This window comes from Cheilinus undulatus, linkage group 21, assembly GCF_018320785.1.
Source record: "Cheilinus undulatus linkage group 21, ASM1832078v1, whole genome shotgun sequence".
Classification (NCBI taxonomy): domain Eukaryota; kingdom Metazoa; phylum Chordata; class Actinopteri; order Labriformes; family Labridae; genus Cheilinus; species Cheilinus undulatus.
The window spans coordinates 40,353,693-40,367,381 of record NC_054885.1 but is presented as its reverse complement, the minus strand read 5'-3'; the positions used below and the strand labels follow the sequence as shown (position 1 = coordinate 40,367,381).

At 40.0% G+C, this 13,689-nt stretch overlaps 1 protein-coding gene across 1 annotated transcript; it reads left to right on the top strand.

Annotated features, from left to right (window-relative positions):
- Positions 1 to 268: 268 nt before the first annotated feature.
- rabep2 (rabaptin, RAB GTPase binding effector protein 2) lies at positions 269 to 13,322 on the top strand. Its single transcript, XM_041816664.1, has 12 exons — positions 269 to 461; positions 3,358 to 3,513; positions 4,735 to 4,817; positions 5,747 to 6,112; positions 6,477 to 6,572; positions 6,652 to 6,750; positions 7,113 to 7,226; positions 8,493 to 8,571; positions 8,776 to 8,787; positions 8,966 to 9,120; positions 9,551 to 9,667; positions 12,576 to 13,322. Exons 1-12 carry the CDS (start codon positions 446 to 448, stop codon positions 12,678 to 12,680), a joined length of 1,398 nt encoding a protein of 465 aa, XP_041672598.1. The 5' UTR covers positions 269 to 445; the 3' UTR covers positions 12,681 to 13,322.
- Positions 13,323 to 13,689: the final 367 nt, after the last annotated feature.

Genomic DNA, 13,689 nt, shown 5'->3' with positions numbered 1-13,689 from the left:
AGAACAAGGTTTGTCATTATGACTTTTTAGAGTTAGTTTTATTCACGCTGGCACATTTGGGCTTCCATACCACAACCTCAATCTATTGAAAAAAAATCTTTATATTTGATTTAATGGTGGATTAAAATGAAATGTCGGTAAGTTCCTACTTTTGTCCACTTTTCTTGTGGTTTTCCAACAAAAACACGATAATGAAAGTGCGGCTTGAAGTCCGCACAGCAGAGAAAGGCATGTGTGAACAGGAAGGGCATTGACGTCATTTCCGCAGGCTTACACCGGGGAAAGTTGTTTCCTGAGGCTGACACTGAACTGATAATTTGTGCACTAAAGGACACACCTGGAGCTTTTATAAAACATGGATCTGATTTTACGTTTCTGGAACTTTCGATAGACGTTTCTGCGGTCGGAGGGCGTTTTAGCTGGACTGTGACAGCCTTAAGAGAAGATGAGTGAAGACTCAGGTAAAAAATAACCCTCAGAGTTCAACTTTAATCTTTTTAACAGCATGTAAACTCTAAAACTGTCAGGATTGGTCGGTATCTGACTCTTTTCTGTGTTAGACTCAGACTCTAATAAACATTAGCGGACACTTGTTGCTCTTCTTCACTGGGGCTAATGCGGCATTCACATGTCCCTCTGATGCTCGGAATTCCCGAGACATTCCAAGACTCTCCAGCTTCATTGGTTTCACGAGCTCTAAGTTATGATGCAGACGTAACAAACTGTCTAAATAAGGTCGTTTCTTACTTGTCGTTTCAGGGCTGTTTTATATCACACAGTAACAGAAGTTATATTTGTTCGACTTTCACTTTTGTTTCGTCTCTTTGGTGCCAGACTGTGATTCACTCCTGGCTGAAACTATTCTTTCCGAGTATTTCTACACGACGTGAATGCTGGGTAACTAACGGAACGGGTGTGTGTTAGCTCAGACCGGAGTTTAAGTCAACATTTATGATGACTTATTGACTGTTGTAGTTTTATTTCTCTCTCTGAAGGAATCATACTGATGTAAAAGCGGAAATAAAGCGCGCATACCGACCTGTTAGCTTCGTTCATCATAGAAATGAACGAGCTCTGCTAGCCGCTAGCTAACTGTACTTGTCCCAAACAGACTTGAACATTTTACAGTTCTGTAGTTTACTGAAGGATTTAGAGTCAACGAAGTTACTTTGGCATTTTATGTGTTTACTCAACTTCAGCATTTAAAAAGTTTTGAGTGTCAAAGATGTTAAAAGTGCGTTTTTATGACTAAAGTTTGTTTTCTTAGTAATTTTACTGACTGTTGACGCCTGTCTTTATTTATCATGATTTTCATCCTGTTTTTTCCACATTAATGAAAATTAAATTAACTTAATAATAAGTATAATATTTGATTTCTGAATTTTGACAACAAAAACTGCAAAATCCCCTTTTTCTTATTTTTCCTTATAAAGGTTTGTAAAATATTTTGAGCTCATATTGTTAACATATTCTCTCCTTTGTATGATTTGTCTGCTTTGGTTTTCAAAGAAAATTAAAACTGTAGTATCTAATAGGCCCCATTGTTTACTGTGATTAATGATATAAATTCACCTGTAGTAAATTAAACTGGACATGTTTGGAAAGGCACACACCTCTATAGAAGGCCTCACAGCTGACAATGATATCAGAGCAAAAACCAAGCCATGAGGTCAAAGGTCAGAGGAGCTGCAGAGCTCAGAGACATTTCTGCTGCTCTGAAAGTTCCCAGGAGAACAGCGGCCTCCAGAATCCTCACATGAAGAAGTCTGGACCAACCAGGACTCTTCTAGACCTGGTCTCCATCGGGGGAGAAGGACCTTAGTGAGAGAGGAGACCAAGAACCTGATGGTCAGTCTGACTGAGCTCCAGAGATCCTGGAGGAGATGGGACAAAGATCCAGAAGGAGAACCATCACTGCAGCCCTCCTCTGATCTGGGCTTTATGGAGGAGAGGAGAGATGAAGACTCTCCTCAGTGAAGAACCCTGGCTGGCAGCCATACTTAAAAAAAAAAAAATCCCTGGCAACCAAGGATCTACACATTATATAAAACGTGTTAAAATCTGTATTTTTGTCCTCATTTGTTTTAGTTTTTCATTCAATGTGAGGTTTAGTTGCATCCCTTATTTTTCACAAGCAGAAATTAAATCCAGACAGTAGTAATCCTAACATAATTTTATTTACATTTTTACTCTAATGCATAGATACTCAGCGTGTGTCTCTTTTGTGATGATTTGTGGCTCTTTTATGTCTTAATCTGAAGTATTATTCCCCCAGAAAACCTTTTATAAAGGGAACTTTGACCTCAGAAATTAGTCACATTAATCGGTTTCTTTCCCAGACTTCTACAGGAGGCTTTAATTGTCAAACTTAATTGTCCCATTTATCCTTTTTTTTTTTGCCATTTTTCACAATTTTTTTGCCACTTTTCACCCAATTAAGCTATCTTTGCCATTGAATACCACTTTTTTTCCTACTTTTTTTGCCCATTTTGCCATTTCGATATGACACTTATTCCCAATTTTTGCCCCTTTTCACCACTCTTTTGCCATGTTTCTCCCATTTAAGCTGTCTTTTACTATTAAGTACTCCATTTTTCCTATATTTTTTTGACTCATTTTGACACTTCTTTCCCATTTTTGCTCTTTTTCACAATTTTGCCCATTTAAGCTACCATTTTTTAAATTTAACACCACTTGTTTCCTATTTTTTGCCCTATTTTGCCACTCTTGACTGCTTTTTGCCCATTTTTCTCAAATGTTTTGCATGTTTTTGCCACTTTTGGACCATTTTTGCCACCTTTAACTAATTTTAATCACTATTTTTTGCTGCTTTTCTCCACTTAGACTGTGGCTCTTGCAAAGGTATTTTTCAACAGTTTGGCCCTTTGGTTGAGTAACACTGCTCACATGAATAATTGTAATTTTTCATTTCCAGCCCTTATTAACCCTCCAGCGTACTGGAAAATATAAACCGTAGTTTAAATACACAGTCAAACAGCATGAAGGCCTCGTCTTTGCTCATAGAGGTGTTTGTAAAATTAAAGCGTTTCATTATGTCAGACGTTCTAAAGGATTCATGCTCACCAAACAGCTCTGAGTTTAAACAGGAAAACAAACACAAATGCCTGAAGGCTTTAAAAAGCTGAATGTGCTGACAGGCAGGCTGCAGAGTTCTTAACACCTATCAGATAAATGTTCTTATCTTATTTTAAAGCTCTGCTCGGATCGATTACAGCAGATTCCCTCTAACGTGTCTCCTCCTTGTTTCCCATGTTTATGTGATTCTGCGTCCACTGGTTCAAAAGTTCATGGACAATAATAAAGGCAAAACATCAGAAACCTGTTTCTCCTTTCCAGAGACGAGTCTCCAGGCCCAGCTAGCCGAGTGCCGAGCTCAGGTGGAGCACTGGCAGGGTGTGGCGACGATCTGTGAGCTGAGCAAACAGGAGGAACTGGCAGAGCTGCAAAAACAATGTGATCAAGAGATCCAGTCCCTCCAGGAGGCTCTCCGAGGTACGTCCGTGTGTTTTTGTCAGAGTTTGAACAGGCTCTTATTGAACTTACTAAGGCTTTAATGTTTGGTCTTCATAGGAGAAAGAAAACTGCCTGAGTCCTAACACTGTCACTGTAGCCTTTAAGACAGGGAAGAGGAAAGACCGGCAGGTAGAGAGGAGAGACATGACCGGCAACGAGAGAGAAATGTCTTAGACTGCACAGGAATAAAGCCACAACTAAAAATGTATCTACAGTGACAATTTTAAAAGGTTTATTCTGCTTTTATCAGCGTTGACAGCTGCTCATACCACCTAAAAGCTTAACTGTACTTCAATCTTGTCTGATAAGTGCAGAGACGTCAGACTTTTTAACGCTCTAAATAAAAGCAGGAATCTGCATCATTTAGGAGTCTGGGGTTGTTTAGTATTTTTGGAGCATATTGAGTGTAAAACAGATGTTACTCTGCTCTAATATTACAGTAAATACAGCAGTAACTTAATAAAACACTGTCTGCTGGTCTGTGCAGCGTCTTAATAAGTGTAATATTTAGGAGGTGTCAATATAATTTAACTTCTACTACGTCTAGTATAAGAGTTTAAATTCTCATTGTGACCGAGGCCTATTAGTTAACTAAAAGTAATGAAAAATTAAAATGCTGAACTCATTCTCATTAACACTGAAAGAAAAAGGAGACTTTAGCAGGAAAGAGAACTGAAACTGTGGGGTGTGTTTTCTGAAGTGAATTAAATAAAATCAGAGATATAATATAGTCTGTGTCTTAGTTTTTGAAGCAAACATACATCACACGTCTTCATCTCTAGTTTTAAAATTGCAGCGTGCCATAGTGCTATTTAATCTAATATCTGGTTAACTGCCCAGCCCTAAACGGGTGTCACCACTTAATTTATCACCAATTAAACCATGACACCGGTTCAAACAGCAGGCCAAATAAATGATTAAAGGTGATGTTTGAGTTATATTTCCTGGCTGTTCTTTTCTTACTTCTGAGACATTAAAGAAATATGTAAAAAAATAAATAAATAAATTCTGGGAACTAAAAATGTTTTTATTTAAAATTATAGTTATGGTTTGAGTTATTGTAAATGACCTTTGACTGACCCACACTTTGTGAAGAACTAAACTAGTAAACACAAACACACCGAGCAGGGAGGAAGTTAGAAGTCTGAACGTGCAATAATCTCGTCTAAATACGCTTCATGATCCCGATCCTGTTCACAGAAACCGCCGCTCAGTATGAAGCTCGGATTTCTGTCCTTCAGTCTCAGCCGGTGGAGTGGAGGAGAGCGAGCGGACACATCATGGTCAGTGTTTTATTTCTTATTTTTTACATGCTACTGTGATGAGTGACGAGGCCTGTGATTGGCTGTGAGGCAGGATCTTCGTTTGGTGGCTTCTTCGTGTTTTCAGGAATATGTTTATAACTCTTGTACCAGAAAAGTCAGAGCAGAGTTCCCAGAGACAGACAAAGTGTTTTATGTTTTCTGGATGAGTTTTAAATCACAGATATTATTGTGGAGCAGTACAGTGGAGCAGTGGTTAGTGCTGTCACCTCACAGCAAAAAGGTTCCTGGTTTGAGTTTCAGTGCATTTGTGGGTTCTCTTTGAGAACTTCTGCTTCTTCCTGCAGTTCAAAGATCCTCATTAGGTTCTTTGGTGACTCTAAATTGCCCATAGATGTGTGTGCTCCCTTTCCTACATCACTCTCTTGCTCACGGCTCATATAGTGCATGCACCGCTAACAGAGCTGAACTACTGTAGCATGTAAACATGGTGTAGAGATGTGTGAGAAATGAATCAGCACTCGAGTGTCTGTGCACACTAACAACTGTACAGACCCTTAGCAGCTGCTCTCATATTGTTAGACATCATAGTGAGACATCTGTGCAACTTATAAATGTAGGCTTTTGTGCATTTATCATCTCATGTTAGGATTTTTTGCTTAATTTCTTCTTTGTGAGTTCTTTTGTCATCTCCTCTCCTGCATTCTGCATCTGCAGCTCTTTGACTTTAAGACTTAAATGTGTTTAACTTTGTGTTTTTCTGATTTTTAGTTCTCTAAATGATTGCTAATCAAATCATTCTGCTGAGAACGGATCATCTCATGTTTGTGAGGATCTAATCCTGCAGCAGCTTGACCTTTGACTCTTTAGTATGAAGTCTTTCACAAGCATTAGAGAGGCAGGATAACCCTGGTTCTGTTGGATGTTCACATTTCCGTTCCTTCTGTTAGATGAGTGGAAGAAAGAGCAGAGTGGACATAGACGCCATCAGCAATGACTCTCAGACATCAAACAGCCTGATGGAGGCCGAGGCGCCGTCTTCAGACAGGAAGCAGAACCAGCAGGCTGAACTGGAGGCAACGGACGGAGAAGCAGCACCGCTGACGTCAGACGGTTATTTTTCACTGAGGAACTGCGACTCGGCGTCTCTGTCGTCCTTCTCCATGGACACGCCCTCTCTGCCCAGAAAACCGCACGCTCAGGACGACACCGACTCACTGGTCTCCACGGGAACTCTGGTACCTGAGGCGATTTACCTGCCTCCGCCCGGACACCGCCTGGTCACACATGGGGACTGGGACGCTATTAACGCCCAGGTAGACTTTTGGTTTGGTTTTTCTGAAACATGGTGCCTTTATTTCTTACAAATCCTCCTTAACACACCTGCTTTTGACTGTACTTTTAAAATATGGAAGCACAGTTGGATGATAAATGTGGATAATGAATCATGAGAGCTAAGTTTAAACTCTTCTGAATCACCTGCAAGCTACCCACAAAGGATTCTGGGATCACTTGCAGCAGGAACCAACTACAGTCTACTATTTATCTTTGTCTTTATCGCTTTATAGCACATGATATTGAAACAGATGTAAAGTTTTGAAAACCTTAACTTCTAGCGTGATTCAGTAACCCTATAAATGAAGGATTGGTTAAATCAAGAGTGTCTGGTTTGATGCTCAGGTGTCAGAGCTGAGAGAGGAGGTGAGCCGTCTGCAGGCGGAGAAAGAAGAGCTGGAGAAAGAGCTGGACACTCAGACTAACCACACGCACAAACAGGTCAGAGACTCTCTCATATATAACAGTAGACATGACGTGTGCAGACTAACATGCTAATCTGGTTTGTTTTTATTTTCAGGTATCGATGCTTCAGTCTCAGGTTCAGTCCTCTGAGGCTCTCCTGCAGGATCTGCAGAAATCTTTCAGCCAATCACAGAGCGCCATGCAGAGTCGGCTGGTGAGAGACGATGATTGTCCAACACTTATAAAAACTTCAAACCATGGGAAATAGCCTGTTAGGGACCATGAAATCCATGCATCTTATGATCAGACGTGAAATTACAGCTGGTTTGAAAAAGAGCTAAAAACAGAAACGATTCTCTCTGCTCTGTTAGAGAAGCAGCATCTCTGATGGGTTAACATGTTAAATTGAATCTTTTTCTCAGCCTCGAACAGTACAGATATTAAAACAGCATTACTCAAAGATTGAACATTTTTATATTTGTCAAATTTGAACAGTTTTCTTTAGAAAATGTTATGATAGAATGAGGTATTTGCCACTCATAAATAAAGGTTTAACCCAAATGAATTCCCGTCCAGGCCGAGCTGTCCCTGTCCCAGAGGAGGATGTGCAGCGATCTGTCCAGGCTGAAGGGAGAGGAGGTGGAGGAGGAAGGAGCCGACAGCAGCTCAGCGTTAACCGCATCACTGCAGGTATGAGCACTGATCAGGGTTTTAATGAGAGATGGATGTTTGTTGATATCTGTTATGGCAATATTAATGCCAGTATTTACAGGTGATAAAAGCCAATATTTACAGCTGATATAGGCCAATGTATACAGCTGATATATGCCAGTATTTTACAGCCGATATAGGCCAATATTTACAGCTGATATAGCAGCTGACATCAGTAAGTATTAACAGCTTGTATAGGACAAATTTACTGCCAATATAGGCTGATAAAAGCCAATATTTATAAGCAATATGGGCCAAAACTAAGCCACAATCAGCTGATGAAAGCAAATATTTACAGGTGATATAGGCTAACATTCACAGCCAATATTGGTCAATATTTACAGGTAATAAAGGCTGAAATTTATAGGCAATATAGGACAAATTTACTGCCAGTATAGGCTGATTAGAGCCAATATTTACAGCTGATATAGGCCAATATTTAGAGCCAATGCATCACCTGTAATTATCTCTAGATATTTTCATATTCCCTAGCATCCCCAGTTTTAATCACGGTAATTCAGCTCCATGTCAACTGCAGCAAAAAACTGAAGCCCCATTGGCACATGCACAAAAATTACACATAATATTCAGGATGAGCTGTTTGTATAAACACATGTGGCATTATTTTTGATCCAGACTTTTTGACATGCCAGACATCTAGTAAATGATGGTGTGAAGTTGGGGTGAGCTGATGTGTGAACACAGAATTACCCCAGAAAATTTACCATGAGAGTGGGAGGAGATGAGGGTTTATATCATGTGATCTTTGATCCTTGTGCACCATGAAGCTGCTTCATACTCTTCACTTCCCACCAGTATGTCCTCTCCTCTCTTTAATGGATCCTATGATTATGTGAAATTATATGTTTCACTGAATAACAGTATAAACCCTGCCCTAATAGTAGTGGACTCCATCACTTCTGAGCGTCTTGTCGTGTCTCTTTTCATCATTAGGGAGTTTTAAAGAAACTCAGGAAGATCTCAGCAGCAGACTGTCTTTAGACATGTTCTACGTGTGAGATGTTTGTTTTTGGTTCTTCATTTTTGTAGAGCAGCTTCTGTTTGTTCCAGAATGACGCTGAAATTACTGCTCTCATTTTAACACTCAGGTCTGGGCGGACTTTGACCTGCTGTTTTTAGTTTAAAATGTTTATTTACAGTTTTACAGTTTAATTTATCAGCAGATGATAAGATGATATTTTTAGGTCTGAGTCTGTGGTCTGACAGCTGAGCTCTGACCTGCAGGGGGCGCACTGTGAAGAACGTCTCCGCATCGAGATCGTCCAGCTTAGGGAGGAACTGGACACCCGGGCCGAGGAGAACGGTCTGTGGATCCTTAACTCTCTTTCCTCCTCTCTTATTTCCTCATTCTTCTTCTTTTCCTTGTTCTTCGTCTTCCTCTTCTCCTCTTCACATTTCTGTTCACCCTTTCCCCAAATCAATCTTAGAATTTTTTCACTGATATTTTTCTCACTGATGATTTTCTATTTCTTTTATTCCTGATCAATCCTGGACGTTCTGTCTCCAGAAGTCTTAGAAGGTAAGTGGATGTCTCCTGATCTGTTTTCTGATAGGCCAGTTAAAGTTCTTTATCTTCTGAGGTGAAATCACCATTATTATAATAAAAATATAAAAAAGATAAAATGAGAGCAAGCTTGTGATCCGTTAAAACCACGGTCATGTTGATGTCTCCCCGTGTCTCTTTGTTCACGTTCTAGTCCAGTTATCCAGTCTGAAGACGGAGACCGAGAGGATCCAGACTCAGAAGGACCAGCTGCAGGCTGAGCTGCTCTCCTGTCACACTGAGCTGGACGCCCTGCGGGTGGCGCTGTCTCACGTTCAGGGAACTAACAAATCTCTGAGCAATGACAAGGTAAAACAGACGGCTACGTGCTCTGGAATTAGAAATTCTCATCCTGTAAGCCTGACTCATGATAATAGTTCTCCTTAAGGTCAGACTTTTTCCACTGTTGTCACTTTTAGAAGAACCCTCTTTGACCTTTAAAGTAGAAACTACTTATAAACTATGTATAAACACTACTGTTGTCTGAGAAGAAGCTCAGAGGAGACTAGATATGACGCTCAGCTCTGCCAACCCTCAGAGCTCTGATCATGAAAAAGTGTCTCCATAAGGTGTTTTTACTCATCAGTATTCAGTGGTTTTGGTTTCATGGATGAATTCCTGAATGTTTAACAGTAAAATAACACTAAAGAGCAGTCTGCAGTAGATTCAGATTCATGTGAACTTATTATGAACGCTGTTTTGTCTTCAGTTTAAATACAGCTCATGTTGTCGGTTTCAGGCGTCTCTGCAGCAGCAGGTTCTGGAGCTGCGCAGTCAGGTGATCAGTCTACGCTCGCAAGTCGACACGAGTCAGACGGTCCAGAGAGACTTCGTCCAGCTGTCACAGTCGCTACAGGTGAGAGACGACCACACCTGTACGAGTTAACTCCATCAGAAGAGTGATAGACTCATGAGCCTTTCTATGACGTGAATCTTCTCTTTTTATTTGACTGTTTTAGCGTGATATGTTTTATCAGTCTTATTTGGCTAATGATGTCTGGAAAACAACACTGTTGGTTCTGTAACGTGGGAATTTTTAGAAAAAAGATGTAATCTCATAAAGTAAATCATCACGAACATTTCTGCTGATATTTAGAGCTGATATATCAGAAATAAAGATGAGAATATGAGTGTTCCACCGTAAGCCAAAGCACTGTGTTAGTAGAGGTTGAAACTAGGGCTGGGCAATCACAAATTAGATTAAATCATAATATGACCTGTTGCAATTTTCAAATAGCAGACGGTGCTATACTTCTTTAACCTGTAATGTGTTAAACTACAAGTTTGATAGATATTTTTTTGCAGCAGAGATTATATACACAACACATTTTGCTGTTGCTAGTTTCTTTTTTTTCTTAACAAAAATCCTACTTTTCTTTTTCATATATATATTTTTTTCTTATTCAAAACAAGCATAAAGAAATGATCGTCCTCTTCAATAAAGCAAATTATATCACATTTGCTATGTGAGCCAAAATTGCAATTCAATTCTTTTTTAATTGTTTATCCCTATTCTGCTAGTTATAATAAAGAATAATTAATGGCTTGTATTTGTTGAAAAACATATTTAACAATGAACCTAAAAATAATCATGTATAAAATCACAATACTGGGGAAAAAAATAGCAATTAGATTATTTCTGTAAATTGCCCAAATTTAAACAGAACCAGTGAAGTTTGTTTTTATCCTCATTCCTTCATCTTTAAACTTTCCCTAGTTCTGAAGTCTAAGCTCAGTTTTTGGTTTTAGCTCTTGAAAAGAAGAATGAAGCATGTTTTCACAATCTCAGTTTTCAGTACTACATGTCTGTTTAAAAAAGAATGTCATATTATTTATGATGGAATCAAATCCAGTTTTGTGTCTGTTTAAACTGAAATATAATTTCACAGTAAGTGTAACAGGTCACTTTAAGTAAAGCCGGGGGTACACTGTGTGATTTCAAGCCGACCATACGACAGTCGTGGTGGAATGTCATCTCATACTGTACGATTGAATCGCTTACGACGCACGACCTGAGTGCTCACACTCTACGACTGAAGTCGGGACAGACTGTGACAGAAACCTGCGGAGTTTCCTTTTTAAAAAGTCTCAGGGTCTGAGGGTGAAGTGTTCCCCGTCATATTCTCTCTCTCTTCTCCCTCTGTCTCTCCCGCTCTCTCTCTCTCCCACACACACAACCATCATCCCCTCTGCATCAGCTGCAGGTCCACAGGTAGGAATGTTTCCTGCTCGTTTATTTCCTTTATCATAGCGGGGGTGCATTAGAAAGTGATTCCAGCTGTTGTCATGGTAATTTAGGACGTTGTCTGACCGTTTACAAAGGAAAACAATCCCCCAAAGTTGTTTATTCTGCTCGTGTTTCTCCTCTCACTGTGAAGTGTCCGTAGTTGTACGACCAAAACATCAAATAGGGGTGAGTATTGGCAAGAACCTCACGATACGATACGCATCACGATACTTGGGTCACGATACGATAGTATCACGATATATCAGGATATCATGATATTGTGATACATTGCGATATTCTACACAGTTAACTGAGAAAAATATAGAGATGATGTATATGTAAATCACAATACGTTGGTGGTGTTCCCGCTATATTTCATGGCAGCAAGACAGAGCTTGCAAACGGCATTTCCTTTCTCTAACTCGCTGTTTGTGCTCCCTGTTTTAACTTTGTAGCCAAAATGCTTCCAAACGTCTGCTTTGAATTGCGCAGGTGTTATTTTGTCAGCCATGTTCGCTCCTTTCACCTATGCACTCTGACTGCTTCTACAGGAAATGCCACAGCGACATACAGCAGAGTAGCTCTTCAGCGCCATTTACTGCAGGGGAGATGTGGAAGTCATATTTTACTAACAACTCGGCTAAAATATGAATTCTTATTTTTTACAAAAAAATCGATATTAAGAGTCGAAGTATTGATATTGTATCGGATGTCAAAGTATCACGATATATTGCTGTATCGATATTTTTTCACAGCTCTAATATCAAACATGCCAGAAATCCTTCTGACCAGTTGGGAGCAGGTCGGGCGGTCGTAGTCGGCCGTTGTACCCCCCTGCACGACAAACGACGCCCGATCCGACTGAGAGTCGCCCCGACTTCAAAGTGAGTCGTGCAAAAATTGGTGTCTGGGTCGCAGGAAAATGGCAGTGTACACCCGGCTTAAAGGAGAAAAATAAGCTGAGATCTTAAGAAAGCAACAGAAATGTCATGGTACCATGAAGTTAACCTAAATATGTAGATGTATGTTAACTTAGGGCTTCTGTACCAGTCACAGGTTTTTATTCTAATTACTCATGTATGCGTTCACACATGACCTTCATTCATGTTGTGCATGAGTCCTTTTCAGGTTTAGGTTACACGGGACGTCCTATAAAGAATGTATTTATGCTGTGGTTCTCTGAAACTGGATCAAAAACCAGTATCAGCTCCTCCTGGAGAATCTGTGAAGATGAGGGACGTTTACTGCTGATGTAGACGCTGAAGAATCATTCCATATGCACAGCCAAGCTCGTGTTATTTTTAAAACAAGAATAAATGTGTAAATATGGTATTAAGCAAAGGCCCTAAGTCAGTTTCATTTACTTAATATTGAATTATAGTCAAACTGTACAGCAGAGACATGGTTTTTACCCAGTGCATTCAGAACCTCCTGATTGTTTTTCTACTCATCGTAGTGTGGTTGAAACTGTCTGGCTGTAGCTTGATCTATCATTAATATGAAACATAAATTGTGATGTTCCCCCTCCGTTCTGCAGGTGAAGCTGGAGTTGGTGCGTCAGGCTGAGAGTCTCGATCAGGTCAGAGAAATCCTGGAAGAAGGAGTCAGTGAAGCCGGGTCAACGCCCGCAGACGCCTCGTGAGTTTGACGGAGAGTCGAACATTTGAACCAAAGAGCAGAGACAGAAACCAGTAACTTAAACTGGGACCAATAAAGAGAACATTAGCGGATGCCACAGGTGTGGAGGAGCAGGTAACACTGGACAGACAACACATGAAGAAACAGGAAGTTTAGGTTTGGTGTCAGAATAAATCTGCTCCTCAGAGACCAAAGGGGATTCTAATGAACTGAAATTAAAGTTTCACTCCTTTACTAACATCCAGAAACATGAAGATTCTGAACTAACACACGTCCATACATGCTGTCTTTTATAAAACTGACTCCACTACAGGAAACACTCCACAGTCCAAGACTTCAACTCATCAGACAACAGCGTTTTATATGCAAGCTTTCTGTTTTAGAGCAGAAAGCCTCTTCAAAATGTTTTCCAGTGCAATAATGAAAAATGAAGAGACATGTTCCTACTCTAACTTCATTCCTGAAACAGTTTGATAACCTAAATTTGTCTTTTTACATTCCCATCACTGTTGTTACTACAGACGTCACAGCTTTTAGACTTTAACATAATTTATGATTTAACGTTCAGAAAAAATCTGTGAAAATGTGAAAGTGTAACACTGTTTTCTGTTAAAACATTTAAAAAGTAAAACTTTTCTTCATCCGATGGCACTGTGGTTACGTTTTTCTACGCTATTAGAGGAACTTAAACGCAGCATGTGTGATGCTCGCTGTGAGGTTGACGAGTTGTCTGCACGCCTACGTCGCGCCGGTCATCAGCTCGGGTCACTGGATGATTGAAACGATAGCTAGCAGTAGTAAAAGGAGATGTTTTCATTCCAGGGAAGCATCAGTTTAATGTTCATATCTGCTCCAATGACGGACATCTGCCATCGGCAAATAACGTGGCATTAAAAGAGATCAGTCGCCAGTTTTTCTCTGTGGTGTTCACTAACTTACCCAGAATCCTGGTGTTTTACTGCTGAATCAAACTAATTGGTGTTTACTCTGCAGAAGGAGCCTCGGTCCCAAGT